This window comes from Saccostrea echinata, unplaced genomic scaffold (genome assembly GCF_033153115.1).
Source record: "Saccostrea echinata isolate AGI-Se365-2 ecotype Australia unplaced genomic scaffold, CSIRO_AGI_Sech_v1 ptg000007l, whole genome shotgun sequence".
Taxonomy (NCBI): Eukaryota; Metazoa; Mollusca; class Bivalvia; order Ostreida; family Ostreidae; genus Saccostrea; species Saccostrea echinata.
In genome coordinates this window covers 4,995,236-5,016,154 of record NW_026889756.1, presented here as the reverse complement: position 1 = coordinate 5,016,154, position 20,919 = coordinate 4,995,236, and the positions used below count along the sequence as shown (strand labels likewise).

General features: G+C 32.2%; 2 protein-coding genes across 3 annotated transcripts; both read right to left on the bottom strand.

Moving 5' to 3' along the window:
• Positions 1-2,193: 2,193 nt before the first annotated feature.
• Positions 2,194-17,020, bottom strand: LOC133180743 (uncharacterized). Of its 2 annotated transcripts, none has more exons than XM_061315214.1 (13): positions 16,877-17,020; positions 16,631-16,680; positions 15,919-16,518; positions 15,272-15,335; positions 10,336-12,057; positions 10,111-10,204; positions 9,408-9,842; positions 7,461-7,556; positions 6,923-6,953; positions 6,333-6,467; positions 5,730-5,903; positions 4,521-4,565; positions 2,194-3,521 (listed from the first exon to the last, which is right to left on the bottom strand). In XM_061315214.1, the coding sequence occupies exons 1-13, from the start codon at positions 16,885-16,887 to the stop codon at positions 3,325-3,327; spliced, it is 3,654 nt and encodes a 1,217-aa protein (XP_061171198.1). In that variant the 5' UTR covers positions 16,888-17,020; the 3' UTR covers positions 2,194-3,324. The 2 variants fall into 2 exon arrangements, with proteins under 2 accessions (XP_061171198.1, XP_061171199.1); XM_061315215.1 differs by having other exon boundaries at positions 4,521-4,562.
• LOC133180671 (uncharacterized) lies at positions 16,913-20,156 on the bottom strand. Its single transcript, XM_061315138.1, has 8 exons — positions 20,089-20,156; positions 19,856-19,901; positions 19,405-19,564; positions 18,683-19,201; positions 18,386-18,456; positions 17,614-18,216; positions 17,019-17,462; positions 16,913-16,923 (listed from the first exon to the last, which is right to left on the bottom strand). The coding sequence occupies exons 1-8, from the start codon at positions 20,134-20,136 to the stop codon at positions 16,913-16,915; spliced, it is 1,902 nt and encodes a 633-aa protein (XP_061171122.1). The 5' UTR covers positions 20,137-20,156.
• Between the last annotated feature and the right edge of the window lie 763 nt (positions 20,157-20,919).

The following is a 20,919-nucleotide window of genomic DNA, read 5'->3' as shown; positions in this document are numbered from 1 at the left end:
AATAAGTAAATTTATAGATGTATGTACATACAGTGAAACCTCTTTAATCCGAATTGTATGTATTATGAAATCTTGCCTAATATGATGTAAATTTTAAGTCCCTTTTTTAATGTCTTCTAACACGGCCATTTTCTATGGAACCAGTGGTATCCGTATCAAATTTATTTTTTTTTTATTCTAAGTTTAAATTTTTTTTACTTTAACAAAGACATAGCCGGAAAATGACTACATATATTTCACTGAAAACTACCTTGAAGTTGTCCTTATGACCTTTAATTCTTATTCGTAATGCACAACAAGGTCATGTGAAATTCGTGAGTCAAGTGTACGTTTCGAATCTTCTTCTGTTACAATAACATGAAGCGGATAATAATCAAAAAGTTTTTAAACTTCCCAAGATGACCTTCGGAAAACTAACAAAATATACTCATTCATGCATAATCTTGATTGATGTACAGGTATATATAGTGTAAATGTTCCCTCTAACAAAGATCAATGACATCTTCTAAATATTTTCTAATGAAAGCCACTCCCTGTCATCAAACCATTAACTCCGCTAAACCAAAGTTAAAACTTTTTTTTTCAAGACATGCTGTATTGAAATCGACCATTTCATCAACGAGACATATACAGTTCACGGCAGCTCAGTCGGTAGAGCACTCGCTTCGTGATCGGGAGGTCGCGAGTTCGAATCTCGGCCGCGACTGACCTAAGTCGATAAAAAACGGGTAGCAACTGTTCCTTCGCCATGCGCGCGGCACTTTGAAGTGAAAGTTGCGGGTCCTTAGGATGAGACCTTAAAAACCGAGGCCCCGTGTCACGGTAGGCGTTGGTACGATAAAGATCCCTCACTGCTCAATGGCCCTGAGTGCCGAGTAAAGGTCAACATTTGAAGCCCTTCACCGGTATATGGTGACGTCTCTATATGAGTGAAAAATTCTCGAATGGGACGTAAAACAACATATAATCAATTAATAAATCAACGAGACATAAATGGTTTACGATCAGTAATACAGTGATCATATTTTTTACGGTTTCTTATACGGACATAAAATGCCTTTCTTTATTAATGCATAATTGCAAACATGGCAGAAAAATATAACATTGCCTGCTTTCATGGGTTATGTTTTTTTTATTTGTACAAACCGTTAATTCTGCGTTAACAAAGAAAGCATCTGATTGTTTAAATGAACCAGATGGAATTTTGCATTTTTTTCAACTGACATTGTATTTGAGCTTAACTCTCAGAAAGGAACAAGAGTCAGAATAATGTTACAGCCCAATTTTTATGCTAATTTTAGATTTAAATTTCACATTGATTGTAAATTTTTTATTCTAAGTTGTTGCTAACTATAGTAGGAACACATATTGACCTCTAAGTCTGAATCTACATTTTGGAATCCTATTTTTCAAATTTCCCTCTAAAATAGTTAGATATAATGCACTACATATCTGGAAGAATGTCAATTGGATAATCTGGAACTAAGATATTAAACATAATAAAGCATCTTAAACATTGTCTATAATCTAGCAGCTTGTCTTCCACAACAAATTAGTTCCCATTCCGTTTCAAAGTAAAGTGAATAGGTTATTTAACCTGTTACAATTCTTGGAACATAAAGTTACAATTTTTTCTAGCTTATCGTTATCACCATTTTGACAGCATCCCCATACCACAGAAGCATATTTAAGCTCAATGCGAAGTGGTTGGGATCTTTTTATGACAGATTGCTATGGCGTCATCTACGTGTAAAGGTATAGAGAGAGTACTGTCGAGAAACTCGTTAGCTTATATTTTTGACGACTTAAAGTGGTCCTTGATTATAAATGATATTAATTAAAAATTTGAAAATAAACTTCACACAAATCATAATAAATATATTTACACATGATTATGTGCTGAATGTAGATTTCTTGAATATTATATGGCAAAGACTTAAATACGGTCCGCGAACTTTTCGAACAACTCTCATACATATTTTCCTGATTTGAATTTTTCTTGGAGATTCACTCAGATATTTCACATTAAAAATTCAGGCGCATAAAAATTGACATATTCTTGAAATAAATTAACGTTCTACATTTAAGCTTTACTGCATTATTGGTGTTGAACGTCTGTATAATTGTGATTTTGAAAAAAAAAGTGTGCATATTAATGTACAATTTAAGTGAAATATGAAGATAACGAACAAGCAAATTCAAAAGTCTATTCAAACAATACATGTACAAATTTGAAGCAGAGCAAACACATGCCTCTAAAATTATCGGAGGAGGAATCAGGTGCAATGGAGGAGTTGCATCCCCTGTCGGCCGGTCACATCCGCTGTGTGCTCCTTGTCATGATCTGGCAAACAGGAAGATCAATTGACAATTCAGTGTTTAAATAATGACCCAACAATAAGTATGGGAAACGTCAGTCTGATTTTATTTATGCAGACATTATTGCATTGTATCGACCAAAGAACTTGGGAATTGGTTACTTCAAAGGGACTGTTGATATCCTTGTTTCATCAACTTGTTTGTCGATAAGTTGCCCCGTTTTAGAAATTGTTCATACGTAGAACATGGTCTTGTGCATCAAATAATCTCTCAGGTATAAACCCCATATCCAGGTGCTAAGGGTGTATTGCTACATAAGTAAGGGAGGTTGAAGATCGAAATTAAAGTTGAAGTCATCACGTTTTTCATTAGGTTTTGTTGTTTGTTTACCATTAACATCTTTTTCTATTAAAATATCCTCATATGAAGCAGATTTGTCAGACTGTGTGGTATATTTTATTACAAGTTCACTGGGATTTATCGAGTCGACATATGAATGGAGTGTTAATGTCATTCATTCATTATATGTGTCTTTCTTTTCGTTCTTTTCTATACAGCGTAATATTGTAAAATCGCGTAATTTTCATGGAGTCAAATTTTAGAGGTTTAAGGAAAAATATGGGTTTTTAGGGATTTGATTTCGTGCACAAGCAATTGCTGGGTAGTTATATAAATATGAACTTTTACATATTGAGGTCGAAATAAATTCATGGTTCTCTTTATACCTCGAAAATAACGAAAATTAGTGATTTCACAGTATTAATTTATCTGAAACACATTTTGCCACAGCATGTTTGGACTGCATCCTTGACCTAAAAGGCTATGCTATAAAAAAGAGAATACGTTGGCAATGGCTTTTTCCCTCTCCCATAAATATGTTTTATGTGAGTTAGTTAAATAAAGATCAAAGTTGGAAAATTTCCCACAGAAAATAACAGGAGTATGGCTCTTCCTTAAAACAAAATTTAGGATGCATTTTTAATGTCTTGTATCTATTTGGAATATTCACACAAGATAGGTTTTGACAGTGCCCCTGACAAACTCCCTACAGATGGGACACTTCCTCATGGCAGGCGCACAGTCCGCACAGCAGGCTAAGTGACCGCACGGCAGGAAAGCTATGGACACGTTCTTCTCCATACATATCTTACAGATAATCTGGTCCTTAAGACTTGTGTTCTCACGCTGCAATGATTCCAGATCTAACAAAATATAAAGATTTTTCTTGATGAAAAGGAATAAGTGCATTACAGTCTGAAAAAAATGGACTAAAGCATAAAACTGTCTTTCCATTTTCAATTTCCACGCAGCACTGATGTAAAGTCTACATTATGTACATAAAGCAGACATGGCCTTATGTAGCTTGTAGAGGAAAGTTAACTGTGACATAACGCAAAAACAACACCTCATAATATGAGAACAAAAAGTAATTTTATTTTGCAACTGTATGAGGGTATCAAACTACATCAAAACGTTCCACTGTACTGCATTCATTTTGTGTAAACAAGAAACTGATCACAGCAGACAATATGATTGTCGACATAACGTCATCATGTTAGAATTTGGCGCAATTTCATTGAAGTGAATGGCAGATCAATTTTTTTTTTGTTTGTTTGTTTTTTTTTTCAGTAAAAAAAAATATCTACGGATGTTTAATACATAATAATACTAATGTGCAGCAACCTTTGTTTAATGCCATTACTTAATAATTATTGAAGATTTATAGAATTTATTCTGCCATTGTTATGTGTACAGTGATGCCATGATTAACGCTGAGGTACCTCGTAAAATCGTCTTTTTGCAGTTTAGGGGCATACAATATATCTTGACCATTTTAAATGTGGAGGAAGGAAAAGTTCCTTAACTTGAAAAATGTTGCTGTCTTCCCGAAATTCCGAACGTTACGTAATGAATAAATAAGATACTTAGAAAAGGCCACACATTTTTCAGCTGGAGTCCCATTCCTTGAAAATGAAGCTAATAAATTGCAAATTCTATTTAAAACAGCAGCGCTTCTGACAAACCATTAGATATGTAGAAACAATTAATGAAATAAAAAAAATGTGGCATTACTTTTTAATTATTTAATTCTTTTATTCAAATATCATTAAAATATGAGGCCCCATTCTTTGAATTATTACTAATTAAGCAAGGAGATGATCCGCGAATAATTTGTAATTACTTCTTAAAATACGAATTACCATTCAGTGTTAAGTTGTTAACAGCGGATGTTGCACCTTCTTCTGCTGTAAAGAAAGTTCAGATTGAATTTAAAAATTAACTTTACAGACATACATGCACAGTAAAACAATGATATAACGAATCTTTAGTGTCTTTAGTTGAAAAAGTGAAATGGTGAAGATAAACAGTGATTAAAAAGAAAAAAAGTACAAACAATACAAATCCGTGAACAGGGCATAAAACACGGACCCCAGAAATCCAAGAGGTGGAATCAGGTGCCTAGTAGGGGAAAAGCATCCCCTGTCTACCGGCCGAACCCTCGTTGAGCTTAACAAGGTCATTATAACGACCACAGAATTAACTAAATACTGACTTTAAAGGAGGTTATTGAAATTCCTGTATCATCAGTGTATCTGTCTATAGCCGTGTTTGGTCTGCTCCAAATTTGTATGTTTTTTCAATTGACTCCTGAGATTGATTACTGTTACCTTCATAATTCATCTTAAGAGAATTTCTTTATGAAATAAATATTTACATATACACAAATGTACATTAACCAAACGCAATAGTAGGATTTGATTTATCTTTTATACAAATGTAAAAATAGGAGTTTCGAAAGCATGAACACGGTGTATTAGAATAATTTTTGAAAATCCGGATTATAGATTTTAAAGCATTATGAGCTGCATTTTTGAGAATTTTTTTTTTGGCTGTAAAATGTGTTGTTATGATAAATCTGTGTGTAACTTAAAACCTTTATGATCAATTAGACTACAATAAAGTACTAGATTGTTCAAGAAGAAAGATTTCTGTACAACGCAATGTATAGTATTACATAAGAAATCAATATTGTACAGGATGACAATACCTTGACAATGCTTCAATTAAAGCTTAAAATTAGTTCTTCCATCTATATAAACAACAAAAATCTATAAACGTTCTTTTTTCTGTCATTGAAATAGATAATTACAATGTTGCGACAAAAATTTCAGACACCAAAGTTGCAGCTCACATTACTTTAAATTCAAGACAGTCACAATTGTGGGGACACATTTTTGGAAAGGTTCTTATTGGAAAAAAGTCATGTGTTTGAAAAACATAGTTAAGATATCAGTATTCGTAACTTCATAAGTTCATGATTGAGTATGACCCATGAAATAAAATAAAATGAACTACATTTAAACAGTTCAGAAAATTGAAATAAGAACTTAAATGGATAGCCATGTTACCACTGGTATTGGCCATGAGATTTGTTGAAGACTGGTGTTCAAAGCTCTGACTCCTTACAGTAGGTTCTGTATGTTGTACAGTTGGTTCAGAATGTTGTGTTACCCTTATGCTGCTCGTATCTGCCAGTTCAAACAAAACTTCAAGAATTTCATGTGCAGACACTTTATGTTTTCCTGTTTAAAAAATAATGTTGCAAAGATTGTCAAAATGTCTACGCTATGGATACTGTATATTATAAAGGATTTCACAGTTGCTAAGTGGACCTCAAAATGATATCTGACATAATAAAACACTTGAGAACGATATAATTTAATAATTTTGAAACAATTATGAAAAGTTCAACATTTCTTATGATATCTTAGTGTCAGTCATAAATTGTAAGAGGAAAAATGAATCTTATTTCCTGCTATTTACATGACAGCTAATAACCATATAATTGTGAATAGTAAACGCTGATATTGTAAAGGTTATATATACTAAATTTATGATTACATTGTATATATTATGAGAACGTATTAAACATGTAATATTACAATTTATGCTTTAAGGTATTGGACAGTGAGAAGCCAAAACGTTTTAATTTCTTTCACAAACATTTATACCTTTTGGAAGACGGCTTTTAATCGTGTCTATTGCTTCTTTTATTTTGTCTTCACCGTATCCCATGTCTTTAATACTGCGTACAGCAGCTGAGTTCATTATCTTCGCTTCCTTTGCTTTTTTGTTTTCGGTTGCCTCTTTCAAAAAGCACAGAAAAGTTAAATAAGTATAAAAAGTAAAAAAAATAGTATGCTGTGGAGTCATTTTAATTCGTGAGGGATGTTCTTGAGCAGTCAAAATTTTAGTCGTTTGTGGGGACGTACTTCCGTAAGTAAATCATTTATACAGAATATTCAACTGACGAATTCAACAAAATTCTCACGAACAATGATGATTGCACAGTATTACTCTGTTTATCGTATGCATGAATCTCTAAACAGATTGCAAAAATATTATAAATTAAAAAATGAGTTGAATCAAGTCTTCAGTAAAATAACGAATTTCAAAATATTTTTTAAACCAAAATGTTTATTTTAATGAATTTTTTTTGCATGCAATTAGATAAATATGTTTATATTCTATAGATTGATTTTTTAAATTTGATTTGAATGAGAGGGAAATAATGCAGTTAAAAATATATACTTTCATCTACCTTCACATTGGTTTTCCGTTTGCTGTTGTTCCTTAATTGACAAAAATAATGTAAAGTTAAGTCATTTTTAAAAAAAAACATTATATATATATATATATATATATATATATATATATATATATATATATATATATATATATATATATATATATATATATATATATATAATCTACACTTTATTTGGCACAAAAGATAATGCAGAGAAATATCTAAATGAACATTCCATGCTGATGTGTAGATGTCTTAATTAACAGTAAACTAAAGGTATTGAATGATTCTTAAAGTTTCTTCTTCAAAAATAAATCTTTCTGCGTCGAAAATAGTTGCACGCTTTTAAAAGACTTTAAACCAAATTTTTGAATATCCTATTAGGTATTTTCGATATTCAGGACAAAAAGGACATATCTTTCAAAAGTACCATAGAACTTTGTTCCACAATCAAACATAAAAAAAAATCATTTAAAAGTTAAATTTCAATACGTTTGTTCCAAAATATAATTTTGTTTTATGTGTATTAAATAAGTAATATTGTGCATACTATCTCAGCCGCTCTTCTTAGAACTAGGTCAATAAACTGCTGTCCTCTATTTTGTCTCACAAATGCACATTTACTAAACCATCGAGCATGCTCAACCTGAAAAGATACACATGTAATATTATATGAAAAATCAACGATTGGGTAATTTAAAAACTCAGACATTCCTTCACTCACCAGTTCCAAAATCTGCATATTTGCACAATTTTCTTAGCACAACTTCTAAGTCTTCAATTTTGAAAACATGAAGTTCCTGATAATTTGATTTGTTTTAAAAAAGGAACATGTACACTTTCATGTCCATATAATATTTTCAGAAGGACACAAGATTTAAGTTACTTTTTTAAGATTGAAAAACTTATATCAATTCATTAATTGTTTCTACATATCAGGTATCCTGCAAGCTTGTTCAATTGTTATTAGACTTGTTGTTCGAAAAGGTTGAATGGTAAGTTCAATGGGTCAAATTTTGTTTCCTAAACAAAATGGTTAAAATGTATGAAAATCAGTTGATTATATTCAGACACATGTGCAAAAGTTCTCCAGATTTGGACAAAATTTGTTGAAAACACGAAATAGGACATGAATGCCCCGCCCAGAATATATTAGAAATGGAACATGTAAATTTGAATTAGTGTGTGAAGTTTGCTGAGAACATCTTGGATATTTTCTTTAAAATTGAAATCTTAAAAAAAATGGATTCAGATGATAAATTCTTAACAAGTTATGTATAAGTGCAAAAGCTTACATAAAAATATCTTAAATGGTTTCTTTAAAACTAAGCAAAATACAAATTTAAGAAAGATGAGGTCAAGGTCACAGGAAAAATCAAGGTAAACTGTTTTTGATGCAGATGAACAGATCCTACTAATACGTATCAGCATGTGAAGTTTGATAAAAATATCGTGAATGGTTTCCTTAAAACTGAGCTAAATACTAACTGAAGAAGAGAGGCCAAGCTCAAAAAAATTTTATGCAGTTGAAAAGCTAACATCAGAATGTATGAGCATATGAAGTTTGATGAAAATATCTTGAATTGTTTCTAAAATGAGCTAATCACAAAGGGCAAGGGCCACTTAGGACCTTTTTTGGCCCTGTAAATTTCTGAAAAATTAAAACTGCATAGTTTTAGTCGACAAGGCAATAAATATCACTTGAACACTTGGTGACTGAATTTCTACTAAAAATAACGTAATTTCCTTGATAGTCAATGCATTTTGACGTCATGAATTGCGTCATTATTCATATATCCCGAATATTTCTTCAAAATGGCCAAAATATGATGCTATTTTTCAATATTTCGTATACAGCACAACCTCCGATCCAAAATTTGCAAATATATTACGAAAGAACTGCTTATTAAGATTATAAATTATATTTTCATTTTTGGATCGAGGGGTGTGTTCATATTTTAATTCTTTGTTGAAGGTTCTCAAATTCACCTGTTTTCTGCAAAATTCAAGAACATTGCAATTTCACACAACCTGTTTTCGAGTACCTGGACTATTTAGAGGAAACTTTTATATACAAACTGAAAGCGCCAAGCCTCTGCTTTATATTGATGTTGAGAAAGGGACATAGTGTGTTAGTAGATAAATTGGTTTATCTACAGGGCCATTTTATGCATAAAGTGAACTTAGCTCTTTAAGAAACGTGAGATCAAGGTCAAGAGAAAGATCAAGGTCATGAAATCTTTATGCATTCGAAAAGCTATCATCAGTATGTTTCAGCATATGAAGTTTGATAAAAATATCTTGAATGGTCTCTTCAAAACTGAGCTAAACATTAATTTAAGAAAGATGAGATCAAGGTCGGGGAAGTATTTCTGTTGAAAGTATTTAAACTTATCTTCATCATTTAAAAAGGTCATTGTTTGTAATGTGATCGTTTATCATTTTCTTCTGCAAATTGGATGCGCGTATGGGCATTTTTCAATTCAAATAAGCTTACCCATGGGTCATCTCCTGCCTCCCAATTCCTCAAGCCTCCACCACAGAAAAAACAGCGTGTGTAGTCCCCGTATCCAGCGAAGAAGAAACCGGCCAAAGCCATATCACGTGGAGTTTGTGTCATAGCTGCCGGCCAATCAGTGAAGGAGCTAATCCTGACAGCTAGAATGGCGTAGGACGGGTACTTAGGGCGGTCAAAATTGATCCCCATGGGGTCTCTCATTAAGGCTTCCAGTTGTGTTTCTCTCGTTCTTTCTGATGACGTTGCTTCTGCTACAGGTCTCTGTATGAAGGAGGGTCTTTCTGAACTATTCCCGTTAAGTCCATTTTCAAACGGCAAAGAAATTTGCGACGATAAATTTGACGGTAAAATTGTGGTGTTTCCCGAATTTCCTGAATTTATCTGTTGATTTGTTCTTTGAGTATATTCCTGAGTCTAGAAAATATAGATTCATCAAATTAATCCTCCATTTTCAAAATCTTTGACAAATGATTTGCACTTCGTTTATTCGTTGAAGAGATCGAAAGTTAACATTTACATGATGTTTTATTTTTCAACCTTTTTTGAAATAATAAGATTTTGTAAACTTCTACACTGAAAAAAAAAATTATCAAATGGAATAAATTGCTTTCAGTAGAAGAAAGCCGTCTTAAAATGAAATAATTTTGTTTTGAAACTATGAAATTCAAATTTTGAAATATACGCTGTTTTGGGTGACCAACGATTCACTGCTGAGATCTCGGTGAACTGTAGACTCCCGTGGTATTGGCCTGTTGTTTGATATTCGTAGCATGAAACTGATCAAAAATGGAGAACAGTTTTTTAAAAATAAATCGTCTTTTACTATCTGTAAAGTGTAGCATGATATTCAAATGTATGTGAGGAGAGAGAGAGAGAGAGAGAGAGAGAGAGAGAGAGAGAGAGAGACCTGCAATCTGGATCATGAAGCGTATTTCCATTTGGATCATCACTACGGGTCCAGTTTTCATGAACTCTGTGACAGCTAAAACATGTCGTTTGATCCCCATTTCCCGTGCTGTACCACCCACTTCTGGCCAGTCTTGTAGCATGTACAGTTTCAGATGAAAAATTCGTAAAAGATGCTAATCGAATCCACTCATATTGATATCCGTCATTTTCATTTAAGCTCTGTATTGAAATATCGTTAAAAATCGACGACAGTGTACCTAAACTACTCTCATAATCCAATAACTGGTATACATCAGTCTGAATTCCAGCTGTATGGTTTTGGGGGTAACGGACTGGAGCGATTTCGGGCTCGGGCTGACTGGCCTCTCTCTGATCCGTGGTATTTGAATACGTATCCTTTGTAAATAATGGGTTACAAATAATTTTATCTGTTTTAATATTTTCCACTCTTGATGTACATTGTGTTATTCTCCTTAACAGTCTTCTTCTTTGTCTACTTCTATATTTTTTCAAGAATTTTCGAACACCCTGCGCAATATAGGTACGATTGCTGCTTGTGGTGTTAGGACTCCAGTGCAATTCTTTGTACTTTGAAGAACTTGTTACAATATTAATTGCAGTAGAAAAAGCAAACGTTTCTTCAACTGGGGTATTAAGTTGTTCATAATTGTTTTGTTTGATATCACTACAACAGTGATAACATTCAATATTTTCGAATCCGCTTGATGTTGGAAGTGACCGTAAACTGGATAACACGACCGAATCATTTCCTTTGCTTTCCATTTTATTTGAATCATAAAAAGACAATGTATCCAACGAACTGCCACAATCCCCAAAGTCAAAATATGGACACTCAGATTTATACATATGGCCAATTTCACAGACTTTTTTGGTGTTACTCATTTCAGTAGAATTTAGCACACAATCTATGGTTCTTTTCATTTCTTTGCTGCAAGGTTTACCAAATGATAATGCCTTATTGTTGACACTTGCTTCAATTTTTGACCCATCTCTTGGGGAAATATTGAGATCATTTAAATCATTAATGTTTCCGGACAAGGAGGAATCCGAATATTCATCAACAGAAGAATCACTCCCAATGGTTTTTAATGATGTTTCATTGTCTTCTCGATCTTCATTTGTTAGATTTTGTTTATGTTTAACAAAGGTGTGTTCAGTGTCACAGTTCTCAGAAGACATTACGGAGGAAAATTCAGTATTATTCTTCGGTATCTTACAATTATCATAATCATACAAAATATTATTTTTACTCATGTTTACATTGTCTGAAATTTTTCTACTTAAATCTTTAACATATTTCATAGTCTGTGCATCGACGCAGTAAGCAGTTTCCAATTTCAAACTGCAATCTCCTTCATTGCCTTCTTCTGTCTCAGATAACGATAACGAAGGATAAAAGGTTGAAAATAAACTATCATCCGAGATATTATCGTCAGAATGACAGGTATTTCTTTCTTTGCAAACGTCGTCATATGCTTCTCTACAATCTTGGATGATGTTTGATAGGTTTGATTTTTGGACAGGTAATTCGCTTTTTGCGTTTGTCGGAGAGTTATACTGTATATGTATATGCATTGTTAAAGACATTATTTGAATTTTGAAATTATGTTTACTTAACAATTTTAATCCAACTCTACTCCTTTTCAATGTATTGCTAAAACAGGTAATGAAATGCAATCTCCAAAAATAGCCAAGGATTCTGAAATAAGAATACATTATTGACATCTAAATTATTAAGGCATCTAAAACAGTAAAATATTCTCTGAATTTGAGCAAAAAATTTTCAACGAAAATTCATTTATAAGGTCTTTCCACCTTTCTGTGGAAAGATCTATTGAAATTGTTCTGTTTATTATTATTTTCTTTCGGCTGATTTTTTGTTTCGAGATTTATCGAAAAGATTTTTTAGTCATTGTAAAGGTCATTAAAAATGATGACGAGATTTGACGCATTGACTATGAACTATGACCCCATTCAGAGTGCTTGCCCCTTGTTATCGCTAATAACCGTAGAGGTAGGAAACCTTCACCAATGGTTTCAACTAATAAAGGAGACTATTCAATCTATTCATTGTGAAAGGATTCGTCAACCCCTATAATGAGTTATTGCCCCAGTAAGTTAATGAAAAATTTTCTGAACAATAAGTTGTAGAGAAATGGGACCAAATGCATTAGTTTCTTCAGCGTTTGACCTTAAAATATAGGTCAGGGTCAGAGTTCAAATTCTTTCAAAATATGGGAAATTTAGCTCTTGTTATATCTCTTCTCAATTGTCTTTCAATATATATAATATATCTTAGCACCTTCAATATATCATTAAAACTATTTTAAAAATTTCATTTTTGTCCCCAAAGATTGACCCCTTTAAAAGTTATTGCCCCTTTCACTATATACATTGTTTTCGCTACTCCTCTCAAACTGTAGAGACACTAAACCTTCACTTATGTCTCTGGTTTCTCGAGTCAAAACATCAGTCTATTCAGTGTGAAAGGATCCTATGAACCCTACCTAAGTTATTGCCCTTTAATATCTTTGCGCTTACCGTTAAAGCCTAAAACTTTTAAACGAAAAGTTGTAGAAACATGGGACCAACTGCAAGGTGATCATTGATCATTGACCTGACTTTGAAAATTTTGTCAAGGTCAAAGGTCAAGGTAATTTTAATTTTTAAGTTACATTTTTGCAAACATTAACGCCATTTCTGGTTTCTTTTTTATAAAATTAAAACTACAGAGTTAATAATGAAAATAAATGAAATTTGAAGAAGATGGTAAAACCTCTAATTGTTTGATAACAATTAATCTACTAGTTATTTTTATTATTTTTCCGCCGGATGATTTTTTGTTTCAAAACCATTGAAAAGATTTATAGTCTATAAGAATGTACTTCCTCAAAGATTTTTGCAGCTGACCCTCAAGGAGTTATTACCCCTTTCACAATAAAACCTTGTTACATGTATCGCTACTCCTCCAAAACCATAAACCCTAGAGATTCCAAACTTTCATTAATGTCTTCGTCTAATTTAGTACACTCTTCAATCTATTCATTGCGAAAGCATTCTTCGGCCCCTTCTATGAGTTACTGCCCCTGAAAGTTTAGACTGCTTACATTTAATTAACTTTTCTTTCAAACGGTGTAAAATAGAGACATGGGACCAACTGCATTGGCATGTTTGACCTTTGACCTTAAAATGTAGGTCAAGGTCAAAGTCAAGGTCACTTAAAACCACAAGAAATTCCTAATATATATGAAAAAATATAACAATTAACCAAAATGACCTTGAACTTTGACCTTGGACAAATATAAAAGTAAGGACATGCATCCAGCTCCACAATCAGGTTAAAATATTGAAGATAAAGATTTGGGTTTTTTAATGACCTTGACCTTTACCCTGACCAAAAGGTCACAATCAGGCTTAAGGATATGGAAGTAGTTACAATTCTTAGTTTAAAAGAGGCATAAAATAAAAATTTACCCCCCCCCCCCTATTTTTTTCTAAAAAATTACATCAACAAGAACGTGGAATATTTTTCTAAAATTCAAACCAGACCCAAGATTGACAAAAATTTTTGTACAAATGTAGTATTTACGTCAGAAAAACTGTCTTGAGAGTTTTACGATGAGTCTTTTAAGTATATAGAAGTCATGATGTTTAACGGCGAACACTACAAATTCTGTTGTGTTTGAAATTTAAGTGCAGATGATCAAAGAAATGGTCTAAACCTTTTATCGGCCATTTCTGCAGATGTCGTTAATAGCATTCGATTCTCCTGATATGATATCTAAAAACCAAGCAATCTCTCTTTCTTTTACATGTGGAATTTATTTGATTTTTATTTAGAATTAAACAGTTTCCAGAAAATCTCGCTTTCATTATCGTGTTTCCCTTCTAAAAATGCATGTTGGGAGTTTAATTTTTGCTACGTATATTTAATTTAACCCAAATCCGAACCCGATCTTCTAAGCTATCAACGAAGCTGAATAGCCCTACTAACAAAAAATTCAGCTTGCTCACGATATAAATGAATCGGGGTACAGTCCACTAATACATTTTCATTAGGCGACAGTGCTGACGTTTTCTCACACAGCCCGTCCCTTCTTATTTTATACACTGCCTGCAAGTTCAGGAACAATTTCCTTTTAGGGCACTTCTTTCTTACTGATCTTAAAAAAACTTTTTATTTTATTCTTAAACAATTAGGTTACTACATACACCTTCGGAATACGTAGCCTAGTGGTTAGCGTACCTGACTTATAACCTAAGGGATTTGAGTTCGAACCCTGCTGGTTTTTTTTTTGTTTGTTTTTTTTTTTGTTTTTTTTTTTTTTTGCATTTTTCTTCTTTTTTCAAAACAAATAACACGGAAACACTTAAAAAGGTGGAAAGGCCTCTAATTGTTCACGGAACAATAAGTTTACTAGTTAAATATGTTTTTCACTACATAAAAAATCTAAATGTTGAGTGTGTTTGTTAAACAAAATAAATGCTCCTAAACGTAATGTTGGGTAACCAAAATATCCCCAAATGTTACCACAGGTGTCACATTAGGCGTCGCTTTGGAACGTTAATGTACCCTCGCTTCTCGTTTGCCATCAGCGCAAATATCAATTGTCTGTTAGTTTTGTAATATTTACAATTTTACAAATACACCTTTTTTATCACAATAAAGAAGGTATGGTTGAATGCACTTTAATATGTTTTTCTTACCTCATAAACTCAGAATACAAACACTAAGTATGATAAATAATGTCGTTTACTATCAAATTTAGCGTACGCAGACAAATAGACAGACAGGAGAAAAACTATTGTTCCCAAAATTTTGGCTGGATAAAATATATATGCGACATAACAGAAAAACCAGCCTTTCTTAGTATACATGTATACATATTATTTTGAATAAAGTTCATACTTACATTGCCTCAAATACAACTTCTACTAAAATCTTCACATGGACTGTGTGATCAAGGTATCCAATACCTGCTTAAAATGTACAAATATAAATGATTTTGTTAAATGTCAAAAAAAGCGTAAAAATAAGTTGTTTGATTGGATAAAGACTTTCCACGTGGTACATATTTAGTCAGCGGTTAAAAAAAAATACAAATGGACAAGAACAAGTACAAGTAAATTTCACATAGGTTTAATGAAAATAAAGAAAAAGAAATAGAGGATACATATATTGATTTTACACGGATACGAACATTAATTTACAAGTGAGACATGACGTTTTTACCAGTTAATATATATTTTAAGGAGTGTGAAAACTACTGAAAATGCCCCCCCCCCCCCAAAAAAAAAAAAAAAAATCTATCACAAGTAAACAAATGCAAGGGTTTCGCAGAAATGCCTTCATTTGTTTCTGCAACATTTTGCATCCTAGGACTGAATTAAGCATGAATCCATGAAAAATTTACCAAACATAATAAATTTATCTGCCTAATGAGCAAATCATTAATATGACACATATCTAAAATGAAATATATGGGGATAACGAACAGTATTCAAGCTCAAAAATGATTTATAAGATTTTTTTCATTTATAAAAAGCTTTCAATACTCACTTATATTATCAAATTCTTCCAATGTTCCTGTTACACACTGTGATGAGGACTTTGTTGACTGGCAAAAAGACTGAAGATGATGATCTACTTTTGCATCATCCAATGAAGATGTAAATGTTAGACGTTTATATTTACACTTCAGTAATAAAATGAAAAGAACATTCATCAAAATGTGTATGAAGTAATCCTCTGATTTTCCATCGAACATGAATATACTACTTGTACTATTTGAGGATAAAGACGCATTCTCTTTCAAGGAAACGCCACTGTAGTTAAAATTCGGACGAATAGTAGTGCAATTTCTCGTTCTTGTTCTGTTTTCAAATACCATTTTATCATAGCTGGCAAATGTTGTGCTATTCTTTGAAAAGAATACTGAAAACAAGAAATCCCGTTCCTTTATATTCTGTTTCCTTGGCAATCTTTTCCCAATCGCTATGCCAGAATACTTTTTTGGTACAAACAAAGTGTGTTGTAAATCAGATTGTTTATCAGTTTTATAAAACTTCGAGGTAGAACGTTCCATACACCTTTTGTTATATCTGTATAACAATGAACTATTAGAGACATCCGCTGCCAGGTTAATGTCATCCAAGATAACTGAAAAAAGTAAATACGCTTACTGTTAAACATATGACATTTTTTGTTACATGTTATTGCTATTCGATAATAACAAAAGCTTAAATGAATAAAATAAAGATAAGAATCTTACCTGATATAGTTAAGATGTTGAAATTCCTCCATTTACAGATTAGATATTCGCTATGTAAAAAATTAACAAAAATCATTACACAAAGTACATTAAAGGTTATAATTTAAAATAACGTAATTTATCGTTTTTGTATTGTAAAAATTCCGATGACTTCTTCGAATCAAAATTACTAAAATAAAAGGAAAAAGAATTAAACAGTTTGACTTTTTTTTATCTCTTAAATCTATTTAGAAAAATCAAACCTACAAATTCTTCATTTTTTGAAGCCTAAATCTGTACACTTTATCTTTTCTCTGGCTGGAGTTTCCAAACGTCTTAGGAGGTCTCTTCGAGTGCTGCACTCTGTATTTTGATGTAACATTAAATTTTTGAAAACTTAGATGAGCACTTGTTGTAATATCAACACAGAAATGTTCTCCTGGTTTGAATGCTAGGTTGTTTGCTTTATTCACGAACTTATTAAACTTGCAAGATTGACGCAAACTTTCATTCTCTTGAAAGACATTGAAATAACTGTTTAATTTGTTTTTAATTATACAAGTGTTTTGGAAGGTCGTCAACTTATCAAAGTAATTTACTTTTGAAGTAGTTTTAAAACATTTGCCATTTTCACTTAATCCACTTAAAAAATCAGAAAATCCAGTCCAGTCTGTATCACTACGTTTTTCCGAATGGATATGCCAACTTTCATTTATATGAACATTTTGAATCATCAAGGTTACTGTAAAATCCAATGTATTATTGATTGAAAGCTTTCCACAGAAAATAATGTCTTCGAATGACGAATAATTACTGACTACAAGGACAAAAAAATCAATGCATCTTTCATCATCTACAATTGTACAAATATACATTAGTTAAACGTATATCAGAGACGGAGTTGACTCTTTAAACACTCTTGGCTACTCATTTCGATGAAATTGAAAATTCATGAAATCATAATTCTCATCCGCATTTTCCATGTAAATTAACTTAATACTTACCTCTGATACTTTTAATACAATCCATATGTAATACCTCTACGCTAATCATAGAGTTGCATGAGGGAGTCTTTAGTATTTGGTAAACTAATTGAAGCCCTTCATCTCTGTTTAAATAATCTGATATAATCATGTATTTATGGTGAATATTGTACCAAAATGAACAATCCTTTGATGCTCCTTTGGATATGGATGAATTATATTTGATATTTGACGTCATTGTAATATTACTTGAACAATTATGGAGAAAAATAATTTCACCGAAGCTGATGGTCGCTGGACATGCGATCGTCATCCTAGATCGATAAAAGAATTTATTTTCAGAAACACAGTATTGGCTGATGGTTTCAGAACTATCGTTCATTAATAGGAAAACTGGACACAAGTACATATAGGACTCATTCCCTTCTGTTTTTAACATTCCACAGGAATAAACAGTTGCAAAATACGTTCTCTCTGGGAACAATATATGTGATGAAAAGGTCAATTCGGTATTGTTAACGCAGGCATCCAAAGTTAGAATGGTTCGTATAGCATATTCACAAGACATTGAATTCAAGAGAAACTCAAACCAGAGAAAACTGGAAGAATTGTCGCTAAACCAAACTGAAACACAAAATAATCCATACAATAGTTAAAACCAATAAGTGAATTAAGGTAAATTATCTATTGGATTATTTGGCTAGCTTGACCCTTGTGCAATGAACTAGACAAACACTGCAAAGGTTAACATTTCGGGCAAATTCATCATTTATGAATAATAGTAAAAGCTTGCCTATATCGAAGAGATCCGTTGACATCAATGTGATATTTGAGCAATTTTTCTCAAGAGGTATGACCCAAAATCTACGAAAGCAAACATGATGAAATAAATGATCATTGGAGATGTATGGAAACAGCTACATAATCAACATGCAAGCTACAAATATAGATATTTATCTAAATTTACAAAAAAAAAAACAAAAAAAAACGAACAAATAATCGTCATATGCTTAGAGACTTTAACATATTTTCCTTACTTGCCTCATGGTTACATATATACATGTATATATTTAAATTCTAATATGCTTACCCGTACAATGTTTTCAAATAATATCCCTCTTCCTCAATGTATTTCCCAAGTGTCAAAGAAAGCAATGTTAAGCACGACATTGAACATTTTGACTCGAATTGAATATTTGCAGAGCAATTTCTATCATTCAATAGGACATAGACATAATCTTCAATTTCGCAGACAGATTCTATTGTTGTGTTTTTGTACAAACTTAATCGGGAAGTCTCCAAATATAAGTAAACGTGTAGACATCCACTGTTTGTAAAGAAACTAGTAAAACTATCTGTGTGATACTTTTCAAGTATTATGGTTATATCCGCATCCAAAAGAACATTTTCAAACAATATTCCAGTGTCACTTAAGCTGTTCAGGGAATCAGTAGATATAATCCACTTGGCAGATTCATACGTATCAACATCGGAACAAGAATTTTCAATTCCATATGAAGTTTGCATCATCACTAGCATTATAGCGTTGAGGGTGTTATTGGGTGGCCATCTTTTGCAAACAATGTCCCTCTCAAACGTTGAATACCTGCTGTTAAAAACATGTTTACTTCACAAAATTAAGATTAAGTTGATTAATAACCACTCTGATTTCTCGACAAAACATTTTGCCAGCATCAATAAAAATGAAAAATGAAGTTTAAAACACAGAACTTGCAGGTAATACCAAGAAATTGTAATCTTAATGGAATAAAGAAGGTTTGCTTTCATAAAAGGGAATAATTCATTGCTCACATGCAAGCCACTGCTTCTTCGATCGTAGAGAAGAATTCCTTCAACGTCAGTTTGTGATACCGAACACCTCCCTCACTTGTCTTTGTACATTTTTGCTCAGCTATGCTCGAGCGTTTTCTCCAAGGTGAGAACTTTTTCCTAAGCATTATTTCTTCATCGGCTACACAAAAAGACATGGAAATGATGGATAAATGTTGTTTAAGTTATAAAATATAACTACTTCTGAATCTGACTGTGTGTTCTTAAGACTGAATCTCGTAAGTAGTACCTTGCATGTTATTTGATTGTAATCATTTTTGTAAGGTGGGTTTTGGGAAAACATTCACACACAAATTGAAGAAATTGACAATTTTCAAAGAATAAATTTACTTAAAGATTAAAATTCCCTGTCAAATACTCACGTAAAGATACCTCTTTTTTCACGTATATATGTCCAGATCATTTTTCTTACCTATCTCAAAGATCTCAGAGGATTCATTCCCTGCCCTGTGCATGATCTTTTAGTAAAAACAAATGAATCAAGTATCTTAATATATTGATGCAAAATCACATGTTCTTTAGCTATAGTTAGGTAGTATAAGAATTTAAACTCCCCTTGATCAAGTAAACTAGAAAGTAAAACCACAAACTTTTGAAAAGTACGTTATTGTTTTGAAATCAATTTTAATTATCATGGATACACACCTCAGGATGTATTGATACACACAATAATGTGACACATAGCAATCTCATAGTTAACTCTAGTTATAGCTGAAAAGTAATAAAATTAATATTTATTTCGTTTTCATGACAGGTATGACATGTATGTGATATAAACTTTGTCAAAACTTTCATCGTTACTTATCAAAAAATGTTGTTTTTTAATAAGGTCACATTTTAGGGTTGTTAAGTGCAGTAATTCTTTACACTAATATGTTATCCACGTCATTACCCACAATCATCTCCCTTTATAAATTACCTTACGTCTGTTTCTTTATCATCCAGTTGAACCTGCATGGGAAAAAAATAAACAAATGAATAAATAAATGAATAATCCCTCTACGTATTGTAAACGTACTTAATTTAGCAGTATTTTTTAAAAATCCTTTTGCATTGCTTCTCTTCCTCTTATTCAACTATACGTTAATATATTTATGATTAATGCTAATACAGATATAAACTTTTGGTATAGCCGATAAGAAATGGTGTTTAATAGGAAAAAGTTCTCAGCTTGGAGAGAACGCTTGAGTAAAGTTGAGCATAATGTACAAAGGCAATTGAAGGAGGTGTTTGGTATCACAAAATGAAGTTGAAGGAATGGTAGGACAACAATACTATTATAAAATTCAATTAAGAAATTCAATATCAAATTTCTACAACCTTCCTGAAAATCTTTATGAATGTTTGAATTCATATACCAAATAAACTAAAAACTTTGAGAGAGTATTAAATGAAGTAGAAAATGCAGTTCCTCATAGAAAATGAAAATATACAGTCATGTAGTCTTCGAGACCAGATCTTCCAACTATCTGTAGG